The 20,375-nt window shown below is 63.0% G+C and overlaps 3 protein-coding genes across 4 annotated transcripts; 1 reads left to right on the top strand and 2 right to left on the bottom strand.

Annotated features, from left to right (window-relative positions):
• Nucleotides 1-217: 217 nt before the first annotated feature.
• Nucleotides 218-5,466, bottom strand: LOC136305418 (succinate dehydrogenase cytochrome b560 subunit, mitochondrial-like). The gene is given in 7 exon segments (XM_066208665.1): nt 218-785; nt 1,378-1,541; nt 2,305-2,366; nt 3,532-3,578; nt 3,580-3,634; nt 4,341-4,391; nt 5,365-5,466. Coding segments are annotated over 7 exon segments (504 nt in total). The 5' UTR covers nt 5,385-5,466; the 3' UTR covers nt 218-680.
• Nucleotides 5,467-9,217: 3,751 nt separating this feature from the next.
• On the top strand, nt 9,218-16,262 carry LOC136305424 (myelin protein P0-like). Its single transcript, XM_066208676.1, is given in 6 exon segments — nt 9,218-9,342; nt 11,591-11,754; nt 12,927-13,140; nt 14,874-15,009; nt 15,122-15,182; nt 15,294-16,262. Coding segments are annotated over 6 exon segments (909 nt in total). The 5' UTR covers nt 9,218-9,284; the 3' UTR covers nt 15,570-16,262.
• Nucleotides 16,263-17,947: 1,685 nt separating this feature from the next.
• LOC136305417 (Purkinje cell protein 4-like protein 1) lies at nt 17,948-19,512 on the bottom strand. 2 transcript variants are annotated; one of them, XM_066208664.1, is made up of 3 exons: nt 19,450-19,512; nt 19,150-19,223; nt 17,948-18,662 (listed from the first exon to the last, which is right to left on the bottom strand). In XM_066208664.1, the coding sequence occupies exons 2-3, from the start codon at nt 19,211-19,213 to the stop codon at nt 18,469-18,471; spliced, it is 258 nt and encodes an 85-aa protein (XP_066064761.1). In that variant the 5' UTR covers nt 19,214-19,223; nt 19,450-19,512; the 3' UTR covers nt 17,948-18,468. The 2 variants fall into 2 exon arrangements, with proteins under 2 accessions (XP_066064761.1, XP_066064760.1); XM_066208663.1 differs by having other exon boundaries at nt 19,169-19,223.
• Between the last annotated feature and the right edge of the window lie 863 nt (nt 19,513-20,375).

Genomic DNA, 20,375 nt, shown 5'->3' with positions numbered 1-20,375 from the left:
TCCCGACCAAGAAAAGATTTTTTTCCCCAAAAAAATCCTGGATTTTTCCAGGAGGGTCCCCCAAACCTCCCAGGCTCATCCCTGCTCCTCCAAAACCTGCAAATTCCAGGTTTTTTTTTTTTTTCCCCACGTTTTTTCCATGCCAGGCTCCTGTGGGAAGCAGCAAACCCCCCAAATCCCGAAGGAAAATCCCGTCGGCGGGCGCGGGACACGCGGCTGGAGGATCCGAGCTGCTTTATTCCATCGGGGACAGGCGACAACACCCGGGAAAATCCCTTTTCCCGGGGTTTTTTCAGCCCCAAATCCCGATGCCGGAATTCCCGTGGGATCACCCGGGGAGGTGTCACCGCGGTGTCACCGTGGTGTCACCTTGTCACCCGCCCCCGGGGCGGGGGGGGGGGGAGGGGGCGCGGCCTCAATGCAGCTCCTTGTCCCCGTTGTTCCCGATCCCACTCGTGACACAAATCCCGCATTGTCCCGGCCTTGGGGACACTTGGGGACACGTGGGGACACTCGGGGACACCGGGGAGCGCCGCTGGCGGGGCGGGGGGTGAGGAAGGAGAAGCAGCTCTGCTCATCCCACGAGTTTTTTGGGGGTTTTTTTAGGAGAGGGGGGAAGTGTCACCTTCCCCCGAAGCGGTGGGAATTCCGGGAATCCCGGGAATCCCGGGAATCCCGGCTCACAGGGAGGCCAGCCAGGCCGAGGAGAGCAGGGTCAGGGCCAGCACCAGCAGCCCCGACTGCGTCACCTGGGGCAGCTTCAGCCCCTTGCCCAGGTCCCAGGCCTGCGGAGAAACGCCCCAGGGGACATCGGGGATTGTCCCCAAGGCCCTGCGCTCCCGGGGTGTGGCCCCAGTTGATCCCAGTCCTCCCGGTCCCATCCCAGCTCTCCCCTCCTTTCCTCGTTTCCCCCTTTTCCCCGCCCCCTTTTCCTGCCCCGCTTCCCCTGCCCCATCCCTGCACCCTCCGTTCCCATCCCATCCCGTCCCACTCCAGTCCACTCCAGTCCACTCCATTTCCATTCCATTCCATCCCAATTCCATTCCATTCCCATTCCATCCCGTCCTGCCCCGTTCCGTTCCATTCCACCCCAATTCCGTTCCCATTCCCATCCCATCCCATTCCCACTCTCCCCATTCCCATTCCCTCTCCCCGTCTCCATTCCCATTATTCCCATTCCATTCCCATTCCTCACTCCAATTCCCATTCCCATTATTCCCATTAGCCCATTATTCCCACTCTACTCCCCATCCCTGCCTTTGTCCCCAGGTGTCCCCTGCTGTCCCCTCCTGTCCCTGCTGTCCCCAGGTGTCCCCAGGTGTCCCCAGGGCCACTGCAGGCTGCCAATTCCCGGATTTTGGCCCCCCGGGCTCTCACCAGGTGTCGGACGCCGTTCCAGGTGTGGTAGGACACGGGCAGGGCCAGCAGGAACTTGGCGGAGCCGAGCAGGGCGGGGCCCAGGCCCAGCGCCCGCACCTGCGCCAGGTAATGCGGGAACTGCTCCGGGAGCAGCAGCGCCGCCACCGAGAACGCCGAGACACCTGCAACAGCGGGGAAAGCTGGGAATGACACCTGGAACGGCGGGGAAAACTGGGAATGACACCTGGGAATGACAGCAGGGACAACAGGGAATGACACCGGGAAAACTGGGAATGACACCAGGAAAACAGGTCCCCAGGTGTCCACAGATATCCCCAGGTGTGACCCCAGGTGCCCCAGGTGTGTCCCCAGGTGCCCCAGATGTCCCCAGGTGTCCCCAGGTGTGTCCCAGGTATCCCCAGCTGTCCCCCAGCTGTCCCCCAGGCGTCCCCAGGTGTCCCCATGTATCTCCAGGTGTGTCCCCAGGTGTCCCAGGTGTGTCCCAGGTGTGTCCCCAGGTGTGTCCCCAGATATCCCCAGGTGTGACCCCAGGTGTCCCCAGGTGTGTCCCAGGTGTGTCCCCAGGTGTCCCCAGGTGTGTCCCAGGTGTGTCCCCAGGTGTCCCCAGGTGTCCCCCAGGTGTCCCCAGGTGCCCCCAGGTGTCCCAGGTGTGTCCCCAGGTGCCCCCAGGTGTCCCCAGGTGTCCTCAGCTGTCCCCCAGGTGTCCCCAGGTGTCCCAGATGTCCCAGGTGTCCCAGGTGTTCCCAGGTGTGTCCCAGGTATCCCCAGGTGTCCCCAGGTGTCCCAGGTGTGTCCCCAGGTGCCCCCAGGTGCCCCAGGTGTGTCCCAGGTGTGTCCCCAGGTGTCCCCAGGTGCCCCAGGTGCCCCCAGGTGTCCCCAGGTGTCCCCACATGTCCCCCAGGTGTGTCCCCAGGTGTCACCCACCCAGGCTGAGGGCGACCCCGGTCCCGCGGTGGGTGATGGACATGGCCATGGGCAGCGACCACCTGCAACGGGACGGGGCGGGGTCACCCCAAAATGGGGCGGGGTCACCCCAAAACGGGGCGGGGTCACCCCAAAACGGGGCGGGGTCACCCCAAAATGGGGCGGGGTCACCCCAAAACCCCCCAAAACGGGGCTGGGGGGGAATTTGGGGGGGCTCTGGCAGATTTCGGTGTGGCCTGGGGTGAATTTGGGGGTTCCCAGGGTGGTTTGGGGGTGGTTTGGGGGGATTTTTGGGGTGATTTGGGCCGTTCTGAGCTGATTTTGGGGTGAGTTGGGCTGGTTTGGGGCTGTTTGGAGGTAATTTGGGGTAATTTTGGGGTTCCTGAGCTGATGGAGGGGTGATTTGGGGCAACTTCGGGCTGATCTGGGCAATTCTGGGGTGCTGTGGGCAGTTTTGGGGCACTTTCGGGCGGATTTTGGGGCGATTTGGGGCAGTTTTGAGCTGATTTTGGGGCAATTCTGGCCAGGTTTGGGGCAGTTTTGGGGTGATTTGGGGCAATTGAGGTCAATTTTTGGGGCGATTCGGGAGAGTTTTGGGACGATTCAGGTGAGTTTGGGGCGATTCAGGAGAGTTTTGGGGCGATTCAGGTGAGTTTTGGGGCGATTCAGGTGAGTTTGGGGTGATTCAGGTGAGTTTGGGGCGATTCAGGTCAGTTTGGGGCGATTCAGGTGAGTTTTGGGCGATTCAGGAGAGTTTGGGGCGATTCAGGTCAGTTTTGGGGCGATTCAGGTCAGTTTTGGGGCGATTCAGGTCAGTTTTGGGGCGATCCAGGTGAGTTTTGGGGCGATTCAGGTCAGTTTTGGGGTGATTCAGGTCAGTTTGGGGCGATTCAGGAGAGTTTTGGGGCGATTCAGGTCAGTTTGGGGCAATTCAGGTCAGTTTTGGGGCAATTCAGGTCAGTTTTGGGGCGATTCAGGTCAGTTTTGGGGCGATTCAGGTCAGTTTTGGGGCGATTCAGGTGAGTTTTGGGGCGATTCAGGTGAGTTTGGGGTGATTCAGGTCAGTTTGGGGTGATTCAGGTCAGTTTTGGGGCGATTCAGGTGAGTTTTGGGGTGATTGAGGTGAGTTTTGGGGCGATTCAGGTCAGTTTGGGGCGATTCAGGTCAGTTTTGGGGTGACTGAGGTGAGTTTTGGGGCGATTCAGGTGAGCCTTGGGGCGCCCTGACCTGTAGATGCTGACGTGCGGGGACAGGGGCCGCCCCGAGCGCTCGTTTCCTGGCCCAGAACTGCCTCATCTCCTCCTGAGCCGTGGTCCCCATGGGGATCACCCTGGGCACAGGGAGGGCTGAGACCCCAAAACCACCCCAAAAACACCAAAAACACCCCAAAACACACCCAAAACCCAACCGAAAACAACAAAACCCATCCCATTCCCTCCCAGTCCCATCCCAGTCCCTCCCAGTCCCTCCCAGTCCATCCCAGTCCCATCCCAGTCCATCCCAGTCCATCCAGTCCCCCCCAGTGCCATCCCAGTCCCTCCCAGTCCGTCCCAGTCCGTCCCAGTCCGTCCCAGTCCGTCCCAGTCCGTCCCAGTCCCTCCCAGTCCCATCCCAGTCCATCCCAGTCCATCCCAGTCCATCCCAGTCCGTCCCAGTCCCTCCCAGTCCCATCCCAGTCCATCCCAGTCCCTCCCAGTCCGTCCCAGTCCCTCCCAGTCCCATCCCAGTCCATCCCAGTCCCTCCCAGTCCCTCCCAGTCCCATCCCAGTCCATCCCAGTCCCATCCCAGTCCATCCCAGTCCCTCCCAGTCCCTCCCAGTCCCATCCCAGTCCCATCCCAGTCCCATCCCAGTCCCATCCCAGTCCCTCCCAGTCCATCCCAGTCCATCCCAGTCCCATCCCAGTCCATCCCAGTCCATCCCAGTCCCATCCCAGTCCATCCCAGTCCATCCCAGTCCATCCCAGTCCCATCCCAGTCCCATCCCAGTCCCTCCCAGTCCATCCCAGTCCATCCCAGTCCCATCCCAGTCCCTCACTGGTTCAGGCCGGGTCCCAGCCGGGCCAGGAGGCAGCGCCGCCCCAAACCCCTGGGGAAGAGGGAAAAATTGGGAAAAAAACCAGGAAAAATGGGGGAAAACATTTAAAAAATGGAGGAAAAACGGAGAAAATGGGAAAAAATGAGAAAAAAAGGAAACAAAAAAAAGAAAAGGGGAAAATGGGATTGGGAATGGTCCAAATCCCTGGAATTCCTGCAGGAATTCCCCCCAAACCCCCAGAATTCTCCCAGGAAGATCCCAAATCCCCGGAATTCCGGTGGGAACGTCCCAAATCCCTGGAATTCCCACGGCAACGTCTCGAATCTGCCGGAATTCCCACAGGACTGTCCCAAATGCCCCCGAAATTCCCGCAGGAATTGCCAAAATCCCCCTGGGAATGGTTCGAACCCCCCAGAATTCCCACGGGAATGTCCCAAACCCCCCAAAATTCCCAAGGAAATGTCCCAAATCCCCCAAAATTCCCAAGGAAATGTCCCAAACCCCCCAGAATTCCAAAGGAAATGTCCCAAATCCCCCAAAATTCCCAAGGAAATGTCCCAAACCCCCCAAAATTCCCAAGGAAATGTCCCAAACCCCCCAGAATTCCCAAGGAAATGTCCCAAACCCCCCAAAATTCCCAAGGAAATGTCCCAAACCCCCCAAAAAGGGGCCGGGGGGAGCGAGGATGGGATTTGGGATTTTGGGGATTTTGGGGATTTGGGGGATTTTGGGATTCGGGGTGGGAGAAGGGACGGGAGGACAAGGAGAGGACTTGCAAGGGACACGGCGGTGACACCGGCCACGGGAGGTGACACAGAGGTGACAGTGGCCCTGGCAGGTGACACGGGGACAGCAGAGGCGACACCGGCCCCGAACTTTGGGCAGGACCCGGGAATTCGCCTCAGGCCGGGCCCTCCCGCCCCCCGGTGTCCCCTCGGTGTCCCCTCGGTGTCCCCTCGGTGTCCCCTCGGTGTCGCCAATGTCCCCGCGGTGTCCCCGCGGTGTCCCCGGCCCTCGGTGTCACCTCAGCGCCAGCGCCGCCATCTTGCACCCGCCTCGCCGGAAGTGGACGTGACGCACTTCCGGCCCGCCCCGGCGGGGGGGAAGGTCGATCGGCGATCGGTTATGTCGGCCTGGTTCGCGATCGGCGATATCGGCGATCGGTTACGCCGGCCTGGTTCGCGATCGGCGATATCGATCCCTGTTATCGATCTCTGGCATTGATCGCGGGTCTCCATCCCCGTTATCGATCTCCTTTATCGACCCCCGGGATCGATTCCCGCTATCGATCCCTGTTATCGATCCCCGCTATCGATCCCCGTTATCAGCCCCCGGGATTGACATCCGGTATCAAAACCTGGTATCGATCGTGTCATCGATATCGTTATCGGGCCCCCTTATCAATCCCGTTACCGATCGCCGTTATCAATCCTCGTTATCAATCCCCGTTATCGATCCCGTTATCAATCCCGTTATCGATCCCGTTATCAATCCCGTTATCAATCCCCGTTATCAATCCCTTTATTAGACCCCGTTATCAAACCCGTTATCAATCCCCGTTATCAATCCTCGTTATCAATCCCCGTTATCGATCCCGCTTTCAATCCCGTTATCAATCCCGTTATCGATCGCCGTTATCAATCCTCGTTATCAATCCCGTTATCGATCATGTTATCGATCCCGTTATCAATCCCGTTATCGATCCCGTTATCAATCCCGTTATCAATCCCCGTTATCCATCCCGTTATCAATCCCATTATCGATGCCGTTATCGATGCCGTTATCGATCCCGTTATCAATCCCGTTATCAAACCCCGCTATCAATCCCGTTATCGACCCCCGCTATCAATCCCGTTATCGATCCCCGTTATCAATCACTTTATCAATCCCCGTTATCAATCCCCGTTATCAAACCCCGTTATCAATCCCTTTATTAGTCCCCGTTATCCACCCCCATATCAATCCCCGTTATCAGTCCCCGTTATCAATCCCCCCAAAAATCCCCCAAAATATCCCCCAAAATATCCCCAAATCTTCAACCCCCTCAAAAAAAAAACCCCCAAAACTCTCCAGAACCCCCCTAAATCCCCCCTAAATCCCACAAATTCCCCCCAAAATCCCACAAAATTCCCCCCAAATCCGCCCAAACTCCCCCAAATCCGTCCCGCCCCTCCAAAATAATCCTCACCCCCTCAAATCCCGGATTTTCACCCCAAATCACGGGGAATTTTCCACAAATCCCGAGGTTTTCCCGAAATCCCCGGGATTTGCCTCCCAAATTCCCAGTTTTCCCCCCAAATCCCGGGGTTTTCTCCCTAAATCCAGCGGTTTCTCCCCCAATCCCTCCGTGTTTCCCCCAAACCCTTAATCTCGACTTTCCCCCGCGGATTTGTCCCCCCCAAAGCGACCCCAAAGTGACACCGAGGGGTGGCCCAGGACAGGGGAGGTGACACAAAACCCCCCAAAAACCCCAAAACCCCCCAAAAAAACACCAAAACGCCCCAAAATCCCCCCAAAACCAAAAAGAACCTCCAAAAAACCCAAGACCCCCCCCAAACACCTTAAAACGCCCCCCCAAAAAAACGAAATACCCCCAAAAAAACCTCAAACCCCCCCCAAAACCCCTCCAAAACGCCCCCCAAAAACCCCCCGAAACGCCCCCCAAAAAAACTCCAAAAACCCCCCAAAAAACCAAAAACCCCCCAAAACGCCCCCCAAGAAAACGCACCCCCCAAAAAAACCCCAAAATGCCGCAACCCACCTAGAAACGGCAAAAAATCCCCCCCAAAAACAAAAGAAAACCCTCCCCAAAATCCCCCAACCTCGCCCCCCCAAAAAAAAACCCAAAACCCCCCAAAATCCCCCAACCCCTCCCAAAAAAGTGCCCAAAACCCCAAAAAACCCAAAAGAACCCCAAAAACACCCCAAACCCCCCAAAATCCCCAACCCCCCCAAAAAACCAAAAAACCCCAACCGCCCCCCAAACCCCTCCCCCAAAAAAAACCAAAAAAACCCCAACTCCCCAAAATCCCCCCAACCCCCCCCAAAAAATCCTCAAACCCCCCAAAATCCCAAAAGAACCCCAAAAAAACCCCAAACTCCCAAAATCCCCAAAAGAACCCCAAAAAAACCCAACCGCCCCCAACCCCCCCCCAAAAAAACCCCAAAACCCCAAACCCCCAAATTCCAACCCCCCCAAAAAACCCAAAAAAACCCAACCGCCCCCAAACCTCCCCAAAAAAAACCCAAATCCCCAATCCCCTCAAAAAAAAAGCCCCAACCAACCCCCCCCCAAAAAAACCCCAAAAAACCCCAACCCCCAAAACCCCAACCCCCCCCAAAAATCCCCAAAAAACCCCAACCGCCCCCCAAACCCCCCCAAAAAAAACCCAAAATCCCCCAAAATCCCCAACCCCCCCCAAAAAAAACCGCCCAACCTCCCCAAAAAACCCCAAAAACCCCCAAACCCCCAAAATCCCCCAACCCCCCCCAAAAAATCCCTAAAAAACCCCAACCGCCCCCCAAACCCCCCCAAAAAACCCAAAATCCCCCAAATCCCCAACCCTCCACAAAAAATCCCCAACCCCCCCCAAAAAAAACCCCAAAACCCCCAAACCCCCAAATCCCCAACCCCCCCCAAAAAACCCAAAAAACCCCAACCGCCCCCAAAACCCCCCCAAAAAAAACCAAAATCCCCCAAATCCCCAACCCCCCCCAAAAAATCCCCAACCGCCCCCCAAACCCTCCCAAAAAAACCCCAAAATCCCCCAAATCCCCAACCCCCCCAAAAAAAACCCAAAAACCCCAACCGCCCCCCAAACCCCTCCCAAAAAAACCCCAAAATCCCCCAAAATCCCCAACCCCCCCCAAAAAACCCCCCAACCTCCCCAAAAAACCCCAAAAACCCCCAAACCCCCAAAATCCCCAACCCCCCCAAAGAAAAAAACCCCAAAAAACCCCAACCGCCCCCCAAACCCCCCCAAAAAAACCCCCAAAATCCCCCAAATCCCCAACCCCCCCAAAAAAAACCCAAAAAACCCCAACCGCCCCCCAAACCCCTCCCAAAAAAACCCCAAAATCCCCCAAAATCCCCAACCCCCCCCCAAAAAACCCCCCAACCTCCCCAAAAAACCCCAAAAACCCCCAAACCCCCAAAATCCCCAACCCCCCCAAAGAAAAAAACCCCAAAAAACCCCAACCGCCCCCCAAACCCCCCCAAAAAAAACCCCAAAATCCCCCAAATCCCCAACCCCCCCCAAAAAAACCCAAAAAACCCCCAACCGCCCCCCAAACCCCTCCCAAAAAACCCCAAAATCCCCCAAAATCCCCAACCCCCCCCAAAAAAAAACCCCCCAACCTCCCCAAAAAACCCCAAAAACCCCCAAACCCCCAAAATCCCCAACCCCCCCAAAGAAAAAAACCCCAAAAAACCCCAACCGCCCCCCAAACCCCCCCCAAAAACACCAAAAAACACCAAACCCCCCCCAAAAAAATCCCCAAAACCCCCAAAAATCCCTAAAGAACCCCAAAAACCCCCAAAAAACCCCCAAAATCCCCACCCCCCCCAAAAAAACCCCCCAAACTCCCCCCAAAAAAAACCCAAAACCCCCAAATCCCCCCCCAAAAATCCCCCCCAAATCTCCCCAGAACCCCCCAACCTCCATCCCCGGCTGCCCCCCACGTCCCCCCCAGTGTCCCCCCGGTGTCCCCCCCGTGTCCCCGCTGTCCCCCCCCCGGGGGTCACATTCCTCGTCGGCCGCCCCCGCGGCCCGCGGGGAATGCGGCGGGGACAAAGGCCACCCTGTCCCCGTCCCCCTCGCGTCCCTAAATGTCCCCTTTGAGTCCCCCCCGCGGTCCGCGCCCATTGGCCGGGGCCCGGGGGTGCAGCGCCGGCCGGGCCACCCTTAAACGTCGCCGCCGTGTCCCCTCGGTGTCACCGCCACCATGTCGCCCAGGGCCACCCGCCGCCTCCCGCTGCTGGCCGCGCTCGTGGCGACGATGGGTGAGCTTGGGGACAGAGGGGGACACGTCCCCAAAGTGGGGTGGCGGGGGGGGTGGGGGGGACACGGGGGGAGGGGGGGTTGGGGGGTGGCGGTGGGGTTGGAGGTCACCCACGCGCGGTTTGGGGACTGTCACCGGCGCTGGCGTGGGACGGATGGGGTGGCGGGGGGGTGGCAGGGATGTCACCAACTTGGGGACAAACGGGGTGGCGGGAGGGTGACAGGGATGTCACCAACTTGGGGACAAATGGGGTGGCGGGGGGGTGGCAGGGATGTCACCAACCTGGGGACAAACGGGGTGGCGGGGGGGTGGCAGGGATGTCACCAACCTGGGGACAAACGGGGTGGCGGGGGGGTGGCAGGGATGTCACCAACTTGGGGACAAATGGGGTGGCGGGAGGGGTGGCAGGGATGTCACCAACCTGGGGACAAACGGGGTGGCGGGGGGGTGGCAGGGATGTCACCAACTTGGGGACAAACGGGGTGGCGGGGGGGTGGCAGGGATGTCACCAACTTGGGGACAAACGGGGTGGCGGGGGGGTGGCAGGGATGTCACCAACTTGGGGACAAACGGGGGTCAGGAGGGTGACAGGGATGTCATCCCCCTGGGGACAAACGGGGGTCAGGAGTGTGGCAGGGATGTCACCAACCTGGGGACAAATGGGGTGGCGGGAGGGTGACAGGGATGTCACCAACTTGGGGACAAATGGGGTGGCGGGAGGGTGACAGGGATGTCACCAACTTGGGGACAAACGGGGTGGCGGGGGGGTGGCAGGGATGTCACCAACCTGGGGACAAACGGGGTGGCGGGGGGGTGACAGGGATGTCACCAACTTGGGGACAAATGGGGTGGCGGGAGGGGTGGCAGGGATGTCACCAACTTGGGGACAAACGGGGGTCAGGAGGGTGGCAGGAATGTCACCAACCTGGGGACAAACGGGGGTCAGGAGGGTGACAGGGATGTCATCCCCCTGGGGACAAACGGGGGTCAGGACTGTGGCAGGGATGTCACCAACCTGGGGACAGATGGGGCGGCGGGAGGGTGACAGGGATGTCACCAACCTGGGGACAAAAGGGGGTCAGGAGGGTGACAGGGATGTCACCAACCTGGGGACAAACGGGGTGGTGGGAGGGTGACAGGGATGTCACCAACCTGGGGACAAATGGGGTGGCGGGGGGGTGGCAGGGATGTCACCAACCTGGGGACAAATGGGGTGGCGGGAGGGTGACAGGGATGTCACCAACTTGGGGACAAATGGGGTGGCGGGAGGGTGACAGGGATGTCACCAACCTGGGGACAAATGGGGTGGCGGGGGGTGGCAGGGATGTCACCAACTTGAGGACAAACGGGGTGGCGGGGGGGTGGCAGGAATGTCACCAACCTGGGGACAAACGGGGGTCAGGAGGGTGACAGGGATGTCATCCCCCTGGGGACAAACGGGGGTCAGGAGTGTGGCAGGGATGTCACCAACCTGGGGACAAACGGGGGTCAGGAGTGTGGCAGGGATGTCACCAACCTGGGGACAAACGGGGTGGGGGGACAGGGGGCCCTCAGAGCTGTCACCAAACTGGGGACAGATGGGCGGGGCTGCGAGGACAGTCCCGGCCATTGTCACCTCCCTGGGGACAGGTCGGGGTGGCTACAAGGACAGTCCCGGTCACTGTCACCAACCTGGGGACAGACGGGGAGGTGCCACACCCAGCCCCGACGGTGTCACTGAGCTGTGGCACTTGTCACCTCCCTGGGGACAGATGTGGGGGGTGGGTGCCACACCCAGCCCTGATGTCACCGGGGCGCACAGAGGGTCCCATTGTCACCTCCCCGTGGGTGCTGGCTGCCAGCCCCGCCCGTGTCACCGGGCACTGGGACACTGTCCCCTCCCAGCCACCCCTGGGGACATCGGGGCGGTGTCACAACTCCGTGTCACCCCTGGGGACATCGGGACAGTGCCACAACGCCGCTGTCCCCTCGATCCCCACTGCGGACCCGCCCCTCGAGCCCCCCGAGCCCCCTTGTGTCCCCCCAATGTCCCCCCGGTGTCCCCCGATGTCCCCCACTGTCCCCCCAGTGTCCCCCCGGTGTCCCCCACTATCCCCCGATGTCCCCCCGGTGTCCCCCAGCATCCCCCCAGTGTCCCCCCGATGTCCCCCCGGTGTCCCCAGTGGCAGCTTTTGGTGGCAGCCCGGTGCCACCACCGTGCGCTGTCCCCGCCGGGGGCGGGGCTGACGGGTCCCCGGTGTCCCCGGCAGTGTCGCCGGTGTCGCCGATCCACGTGTACACGGCGCGCGAGGTCTATGGCACGGTGGGCTCGCGGGTCACCCTGTCCTGCAGCTTCTGGTCCAGCGAGTGGATCTCGGAGGACATCTCCATCACCTGGCACTTCCAGGCCGAGGGCTCGCGCGACAGCATCTCCGTGAGTGTCCCCAAGGTGTCCCCGAGGTGTCCCCAGGGTGTCCCCAGTGTCCCCAAGGTGCCCCCGAGGTGTCCCCAGGGTGTCCCCGCTGTCCCCGAGGTGTTCCCACCACAGCCCCCCCAGAGCCAGCAGATCCTTCGCTGAGGGTGACACGGTGTCTTCTGGCACTGGGGTGTCCCCGAGGTGTCCCCAGTGTCCCCAATGTGTCCCCAGCCCGTCCCCAGTGTCCCCTCTCCCGGTGCCAGCAGATCCTTCGCTGAGGGTGACACGGTGTCTTCTGGCACTGTGGTGGCACTGGGGTGTCCCCACAGTGTCCCCAAGGTGTCCCCAGTGCTCCCCGGAGCCCAGTGCCAGCCCCAGCAGTGTCTCTTTGCTCTGTGGTGGCACCGGGGTGTCCCCACAGTGTCCCCGCAGTGTCCCCACAGTGTCCCAGTGCCCATCAGTGTCCCAGTGCCCATCAGGACAGTCCCCTCTCTGCGGGTGACACCCCGGCGACATCCCCAGCCCCTCCAGCACAGTCCCAGCACCCGCCATGGCCACTGTCCCCTCTGTCCCCTCTGTCCCCGCCCAGCCCCGCGGCTGGCTGTCACCCTGCCTGGTCCGAGGGCCAGCCGGGGGCCGCGGTGACCTCCCTCTCACTGTCACTGCCACTGCCACTGTCGCTGTCACTCTCACTGTCGCTGTCACTGTCACTGTGTCACTGTCACTGTTCCTGCCACTATCACTGTCGCTATCACTGTCACTGTGTCACTGTCGCTATCACTTTCGCTGTCACTGTCACTATCACTGTCACTATCACTATGTCACTGTCACTATCACTTTCGCTGTCACTGTGTCACTGTGTCACTGTGTCACTGTCCCTGTCACTGCCACTGTCACTGTGTCACTGTGTCACTGTGTCACTGTGTTACTGTGCCACTGTCACTGCCGCTGTCACTGTGTCACTGTGTCACTGTCACTGTCGCTGTCACTGTGCCACTGTCACTGCCGCTGTCACTGTGTCACTGTGTCGCTGTCACTGTGTCACTGTGTCACTGCCGCTGCCGCTGTCACTGTGTCACTGTGTCACTGTCACTGTGTCACTGTGTCACTGCCGCTGCCGCTGTCACTGTGTCACTGTCACTGTGTCACTGTCACTGTGTCACTGCCGCTGCCGCTGTCACTGTCGCCAGATCTTCCACTTCGCCAAGGGCCAGCCCTACATCGACGACGTGGGGACGTTCAAGGAGCGGATGGAGTGGGCGGGGAACCCGCGGCGGCGCGACGGCTCCATCGTCATCCACAGCCTGGAGCCCGGCGACAACGGCACCTTCACCTGCGACGTCAAGAACCCGCCCGACATCGTGGGCAAGTCCTCGCAGGTCACGCTCTACGTGCTGGAGAAAGGTCAGCGGGGCTGGTGTCACCTGTCCGGTCACTGATGGGGACGGGGACATGGGACTGGTGCCACCTGCCCGGTCACTGACGGGGACGGGGACATGGGGCTGGTGTCACCTGTCCGGTCACTGATGGGGACGGGGACACGGGGCTGGTGTCACCTGTCCGGTCACTGATGGGGACGGGGACACGGGGCTGGTGTCACCTGTCCGGTCACTGATGGGGACGGGGACATGGGGCTGGTGTCACCTGCCCGGTCACTGATGGGGACGGGGACATGGGGCTGGTGCCACCTGCCCGGTCACTGTTGGGGACGGGGACATGGGGCTGGTGTCACCTGCCCGGTCACTGATGGGGACGGGGACATGGGGCTGGTGTCACCTGCCCGGTCACTGATGGGGACGGGGACATGGGGCTGGTGCCACCTGCCCGGTCACTGTTGGGGACGGGGACATGGGGCTGGTGTCACCTGTCCGGTCACTGATGGGGACGGGGACATGGGGCTGGTGTCACCTGCCCGGTCACTGATGGGGACGGGGACATGGGGCTGGTGTCACCTGCCCGGTCACTGATGGGGACGGGGACATGGGACTGGTGCCACCTGCCCGGTCACTGATGGGGACGGGGACATGGGGCTGGTGTCACCTGCCCGGTCACTGACGGGGACGGGGACATGGGGCTGGTGTCACCTGCCCGGTCACTGATGGGGACAGGGACATGGGGCTGGTGTCACCTACCTGGTCACCGCTGGGGGCGAGGACAGCTCGTGTCACCTGCCCGGTTATTGATGGGAGTGGGGACATGGGCTGGTGTCACCTGCCCGGTCACCACTGGGGGCGGGGACAGCTCGTGTCACCCGTCCGGTCACCGATGGTGGTGTGAGTAACAAGGGGCTGGTGTCACCTGCCCAGTCACCGCTGGGGACGGGGACATGGGGTTGGTGTCACGTCCCTGATCTCCACTTCTGGGGGGTGACACGGTGCCACTGTCCCCGCACTGCCAGAGGTGACACTGACCCACTGTCCCCGCAGTCCCCATCCACTGCTGGGGGGTGACACTGTCCCCACACTCCCTGTGGTGACACTGTCCCCCTGTCCCCTCATTCCCGGGGTGTGACACTGTCCCCCTGTCCCCTCCCCACTCCCGGTGCGGACACTGTCCCCCTGTCCCCTCTGCGTTCCCGGGGGTCACACAGTTACCCTGTCCCCCTGTCCCCTCCCCACTCTCGGTGACGACACTGTCCCCGTGCCCCCGCACTCCCGGGTGTCCCCGTGTCCCCACAGTCCCGGGTGTCCCCGTGTCCCCGCACTCCCGGGTGTGACCGTGTCGCCGTGTCCCCGTGTCCCCGCACTCCCGGGTGTGACACTGTCCCCGTGTCCCCGCACTCCTGGGTGTCCCCGTGTCCCCGTGTCCCCGCACTCCCGGGTGTCCCCGTGTCCCCGTGTCCCCGCACTCCCGGGTGTGACACTGTCCCCGTGTCCCCGCACTCCTGGGTGTCCCCGTGTCCCCGTGTCCCCGCACTCCCGGGTGTGACACTGTCCCCGTGTCCCCGCACTCCCGGGTGTCCCCGTGTCCCCGCACTCCCGGGTGTGACCGTGTCCCCGTGTCCCCGCACTCCCGGGTGTGACACTGTCCCCGTGTCCCCGCACTCCTGGGTGTCCCCGTGTCCCCGTGTCCCCGCACTCCCGGGTGTCCCCGTGTCCCCCACTCCCGGGTGTGACCGTGTCGCCGTGTCCCCGCAGTCCCCCCCCGTTACGGCGTCGTGCTGGGCTCTGTCATCGGCGGTGTCCTGCTCCTGGTGGCCGCGCTGGTGGCCCTGGCCTACGCCACCCGCTACTGCTGGCAGCGGCGCCAGGCCGCGCTGCAGCGGCGCCTCAGGTGAGCCGCGACCCCCTCCCCCGGACCCCCGCGACCCCCGCGGCTGCCAATCCCACCCTCCCGAAACTCCTTTTTCCCCCAAAAAAAACCCACCCCCCCCCGCACCTCCCAGCGCCATGGAGAAGGGGAAGCTGCAGCGCTCGGGCAAGGACGGCTCCAAGCGCGGCCGGCAGGTGAGCGCCCCGAGGGGCGGGGGGCTGTCCCCGCCGCTGTCCCCGCTGTCGCCGGGGGCGGCCGGGCGGTGAAGGCCCCCCCCTCCCCCCCGCTGTCCCCCCCCACTGCAGGCCCCCGTGCTCTACGCCATGCTGGACCACGGCCGCGGCGGCAGGAAAGGCAAAGGCGGCGCGGGGGAGTCCCGCAAGGACAAGAAATAGCGGTTAGAGGGCAGGGAGGGACCGCCGGGGCCGGGCAGAGTCATCATGACCATCGAGATGGAGCTGCGGGGCGCGGGGGGGGAGCCCCAGGCCGGGCCCCCCCCGCCCGCCGCCCGCTCGCCCAGCCGGGGCAGCCTCCGCAGCGCCCTGCTCGGCATCATCAAACCCGACTCGGGGGGCTCCTGATCTAACACCCCCAAAATAATCCCCCCCCCCCAAAAAAAAAAACCAAAAATATCCCCGGCGCGGCCCGTCCCGGCTCGGGACCCGGCGAGGAGCGGGGTGTGGTCCTCGCCTCGGGTCCCCTGCCGGCCTTGGGGACAGCGCTGGGGACAAGTGCGGGTGTCCCGCAATCCCCGAGCCTCGGTCGCTCCCTGCCCAGCCCCGAGGGAATTTTTCTCCTTTCCAAAGCCAACCCAGCGGATCTGGGGGTCGGTGTCCCCCACCTCCTCCTCCCCGGGGTGTCCCCCGCGGGACCGTGTCACCTCCGCGTGTCCCCTCCCCGAACCCGGGGGGAGGGTGGTTTGTTTTTTTTTTTTTCTTTGCCCCCCTCCCCAAATTTTTTGCTCCTTTTCTGGCCGTTTTCTCGTCTCTCCCCGCGACCGACCCCAAATGACGTCGCGGGGTGACCCCCGCCCCTTCGTCCCCTTTGTCCCCTCCTGTCCGCCCCCATTAACCCCCGCACCCCGTAACCCCCGGGACCCCCCCCCAAAAAAAAACCGGCCGGAGCCCCGTGGGAGGGGGCGAGGCTGTGGCCGGGCTGGGGGGGCCGCCCGTGCCACTCCCCCCCTCTCCCCGCCCTTGACACGTTTTTTTCACCCTGTCCCTTGTCCCCTCCCTGTCCCCGTGGTGCCATTAATAAAACTGACACGTCCGGGAGCGCCGTGTCCCCTCCCTGTCACTGTCGCTGTCACCGTCCCCGCTCCGGGGGTCTCTGAGCCCCCACAAACTCATCGCACGGCCGTGGGGACATCGCTGTCACCCTCGGGGGAGGGCAGGTGACACTTGGAGGGTGACCCTGGCGGCACCCCAGAGTCCCCCCTCAGCCGGGGGGGTGCTGTGTCCCCCTCCCTGCCACCAGCCGCTAATTAAAGCTGGCTGTAATTACCAGAGGCTCGGGGGGTGGGCGTTGTCCCCACGGGGGTGGGTGGCTGTCACCTCCTGTCACTGGGGGGGGGGGGGGGGACACAAAGACCCCAGCCCCTGGGGGGGGTTTGGGGGCCCGGAGCAAAGCGGGAATCGCGGGTCCCGCAGGGAAATCGGGGCTGGAGCGGCCCCCGGTGCCCCCCCGGTGCCCCCCCGGTGTCCCCCCGGGATCTCGGTCCTTTCCCTAATAAGTCTGCGCCGCCCGACCCCGCCGTGTCCCCTGGGCCCTGCCCCGGGCCGTGTTTTTCTTTCCGAGGAGCTATTTCTGCACCGGATCGCGGCATTCCCGGGCCCTGAGAACCCCCAGAACCGCCCCCCCAAACCTTGCTGCGAACCCCCCAAAACCCGACTGCAAATCCCCCCAAAACCCGACGGCAAATCCCCCCCAAATCCAGCTGCGAACCCCCCAAAATCTGACTGCGAACCCCCCAAAACCCGACTGCAAATCCCCCCAAAACCCTACTGCAAATCCCCCCCAAATCCAGCTGCGAACCCCCCAAAATCCGGCTGCGAACCCCCCAAAACCCGACTGCAAATCCCCCCAAAATCCGACTGCAAATCCCCCCAAAATCCGGCTGCGAACCCCCCAAAACCCAACTGCAAATCCCCCCAAAACCCAACTGCAAATCCCCCCCAAATCTGACTGCGAACCCCCCAAAACCCAACTGCAAATCCCCCCAAAACCCAACTGCAAATCCCCCCCAAATCCAGCTGCGAACCCCCCAAAATCCGGCTGCGAACCCCCCAAAACCCGACTGCAAATCCTCCCAAAATCCGACTGCAAATCCCCCCAAAAATCTGACTGCAAACCCCCAAAACCCAACTGCAAATCCCCCCCAAATCCGGCGGCGAACCCCCTGAAAAATCTGACTGCGAACCCCCCAAAATCTTTCTGCGAACCCCCCAAAACCCGGCTGAAAACCCCCCCAAAATCTGGCCACGAGCTCCCCAAAATCCCAGCGCAGACCCTCCAAACCCTCCTGAACCCCCCCGCCCCCTCTCCAAACCCTATTACAACCCCCCCCAAAATCCAGCTGCGAATCCCCCAAAATCCAGCTGCCAACCCCCCAAATCCAGCTGCCAACCCCCCCCCCAAAATCCAGCTGCGAATCCCCCAAAATCCAGCTGCCAACCCCCCAAATCCAGCAGCCAACCCCCCCAAAACCCTGCTGGGAACCCTCCGAGCACTTTTGGGGCGCCCGAGCCGCTGAAACGGATGAGAAATTCTTGTCAATTTCCCTGGAAATCCTTCAATTCCCCCCAAAAAACCCCCAAGAGAAATCTTGTGGGGGGAGGGGGGGGCTGGAGTGGTTCCCAACCCCCCCCGGGATTTAAGGGGGGGGTCCATCCACCCCTCCCCCCCACCGGAGAAGGGGGACATGGGGGTCCCCGAGTCCCCCCGACCCCGCAGACCACCCTCCTCTTCCTCACACTTTATTCTCGGCACAAAGGGTAAAAAACCTCTCCGGGGGGGGTGGGGACAGTGACAGTGACAGGAGGGGACAGTGACAGTGACACGAGGGTGGGCAGGGGGACGGTGACAGTGACAGGAGGATGAGGAGGGGGCAGTGACAGTGACACGAGGGTGGGGAGCCCCGATTTCCTGGGGTGGGGGCTGCAGAGGGACCTGTCCCCCACCCTGGGGCTCCCCTCGCTTGGGGACACCGCCGTGTCCCCCCCCCCGCTCCCGCCCCCCGGCGTGTTCCCAGCGCCATCACAGGACAGGGAAATGGGGGATTCCCGGGAAATTGGGGGTCCCCAGGAAGACGGGGGGGCTCCAGCCGCCCACTCCCACGAGGGTCACCTCCCCTGCGGGGACACCCGGCTGTGTCCCCTCCACACCCCCCGGTGTCACTCGGGGTCCCGCCTCGGGGCAGGGGAGGGCCCGCGAAGGTTTGGGGGTCCCCACGAGGGTTTGGGGGGTCCCGGGCCCCCCCCCTCAGGGCCCCGGCTCCTTCTTGCGCCTCTGGAATTCGCGGAATTTCCCCTGGATGGCGAGAGCCGCCCGCTCGGTCTCGGGCGCGCTCAGGTCGATGTCGATCTCCTCCTCCTCCTCCTCCTCCTCCTCCTCCTTCTTGGGGTCACCGGCCTTGGCTGGAGGGGGGACGGGGCAGGGACGTCCTTGGGGACAGCCTGGCGGCCCCCAGAGTCACCGCGGGGACACCCTGCCATCCCCCCGGGGGACAAGGGACAGCCTGGCATCTCCCCGGGGGGACAAGGGACAGCCTGGCACACCCAGAGTCATCCCGGGGACACCCAGGGGACACTCTGCCACCGGCCCGGGGGGACAAGGGACAGCCTGGCACACCCAGGGGACACTCAGGGGCACATCCTGCCATCCCCCCGGGGGACAAGGGACAGCCTGGCACCCCCAGAGTCATCCCGGGGACACCCAGGGGACACCCTGCCACCCCCCCGGGTTCCCCCTCACCCCCCACCCCCGGAAGTCCCCTGGGGGGGGACACCCCGACACCTCCCCGGGGACAGGGGAGGGACAGAGCGGGTCCCCAAATCCACCCGGGTGTCACCCCCCCCTGCAAGGACAGGGACACCCACCCTGGGGTCTCCGGGGACAGGAGGGGACAGAGGGGACAGAGGGGACAGGGGACCCGCGCCCCACCTGAGCCGGGGGTCCTCACCTTGCTGCTGCCCACCGGGGGCCTCCGCCGCCGAGGGGGGACCATGGGGGCTGCGCTGCGGACAGAGGGGACCCGGGGGGGGTGACACAGGGGCTCCGCTGTGCCCAGGGTCCCCCCAGTGTCCCCGCATTGTCCCCAGGGTCCCCCCAAGCTCCAGCCAGAGTGGGGCTCAGGAGGGCTGGGGTGGCTCCAGGGGGAAAGGGGAGGTGACAGCTGTGCTCCAGAGTCCCCAGAGTGTCCCCGTGTCCCTCCGAGCCCCCCGGTGTCCCCGGTGTCCCCACCTCGCTCATCCCGCCCGCCGCCGCCGCTCCCCGAGTGCCGGACCGGCGCCGCCGCCGCCGCTTTTATAGGGGCGGGGTGTGAGTGACAGCCGAGCGCAGCCAATGGGAAGTGGGGCGGGTCTATGATGGACACGCCCACTAGCGTGGGATTTTTCTCCTCGCTCCGGGCGTGACGGACCCGGGGGGACATTGGGGACACTGGGGACATTGGGGACATTGGGGGACACATTAGGGGACACATTAGGGGACACATTAGGGGACACTGGGGGACACATTAGGGGACACATTAGGGGACACTGGGGGACACATTGGGGGACACTGGGGACATTGGGGGACACATTGGGGGACATTGGGGACATTGGGGGACATTGGGGGGACACTGGGGACATTGGGGACACTGGGGGACATTGGGGGGACACGGGAGAATTGGGGGACATTGGGGGACATGGGGACATTGGGGGATTGGGGGACACAGGGGGCACAGGGGACATGGAGGGGACACGAGGGGACACGAGGGGACACAGGGGAGCTCGAGGACTGTGAGGGCACCGGGGTGACCGTGAGCCCCCCTGGTGCCACCCTCCCGGTGGCGGTGACACCTGGGGACAGCGCACAGGTCCCCGCGATGGGGACACCGCCAGTGCTGGTGACAGGGACCTTCCTGTGGGGACAGCGGTGACAGGACGGCCACCACCGTGTCCCCTCTGAGTTCTGCTGCTCCCAGTGCCACCCTCAGCGCGCAGCTGTGACATCCTGGCTGTCGCCTCCGTGCCTGTCACCATGTGGTGTCCCCTCGGTGTCTGGCTGTCCCCCGGCTGTCCCCGTGTCCCTGTGTCCCCCACAGCTGCCATCCTTGTGCTCCCCTGTCCCCTCCCTGTCCCCTCCCGCGCTGTCTGTGTCCTGTCCCCCCGCCAGGTGTCACCTGT

This window comes from Chamaea fasciata, unplaced genomic scaffold (assembly GCF_029207755.1).
Source record: "Chamaea fasciata isolate MVZ Bird 193981 ecotype frontalis unplaced genomic scaffold, bChaFas1.0.hap1 SCAF_402, whole genome shotgun sequence".
NCBI classification, from domain to species: domain Eukaryota; kingdom Metazoa; phylum Chordata; class Aves; order Passeriformes; family Sylviidae; genus Chamaea; species Chamaea fasciata.
This window is presented reverse-complemented; position numbering and strand designations above follow the sequence as displayed.

Excerpts from the sequence above, each read along its gene's own strand:
- LOC136305417 (XM_066208664.1), bottom strand. The coding sequence starts at position 19,213 with ATGGTCCCCCCTCGGCGGCGGAGGCCCCCGGTGGGCAGCAGCAAGGTG. Across the intron at positions 18,663-19,149 it reads GGTGAGGACCCCCGGCTCAG|GCTGTCCCCAAGGACGTCCC; the intron begins GTGGGGCGCGGG and ends GGGGGCCGCCAG.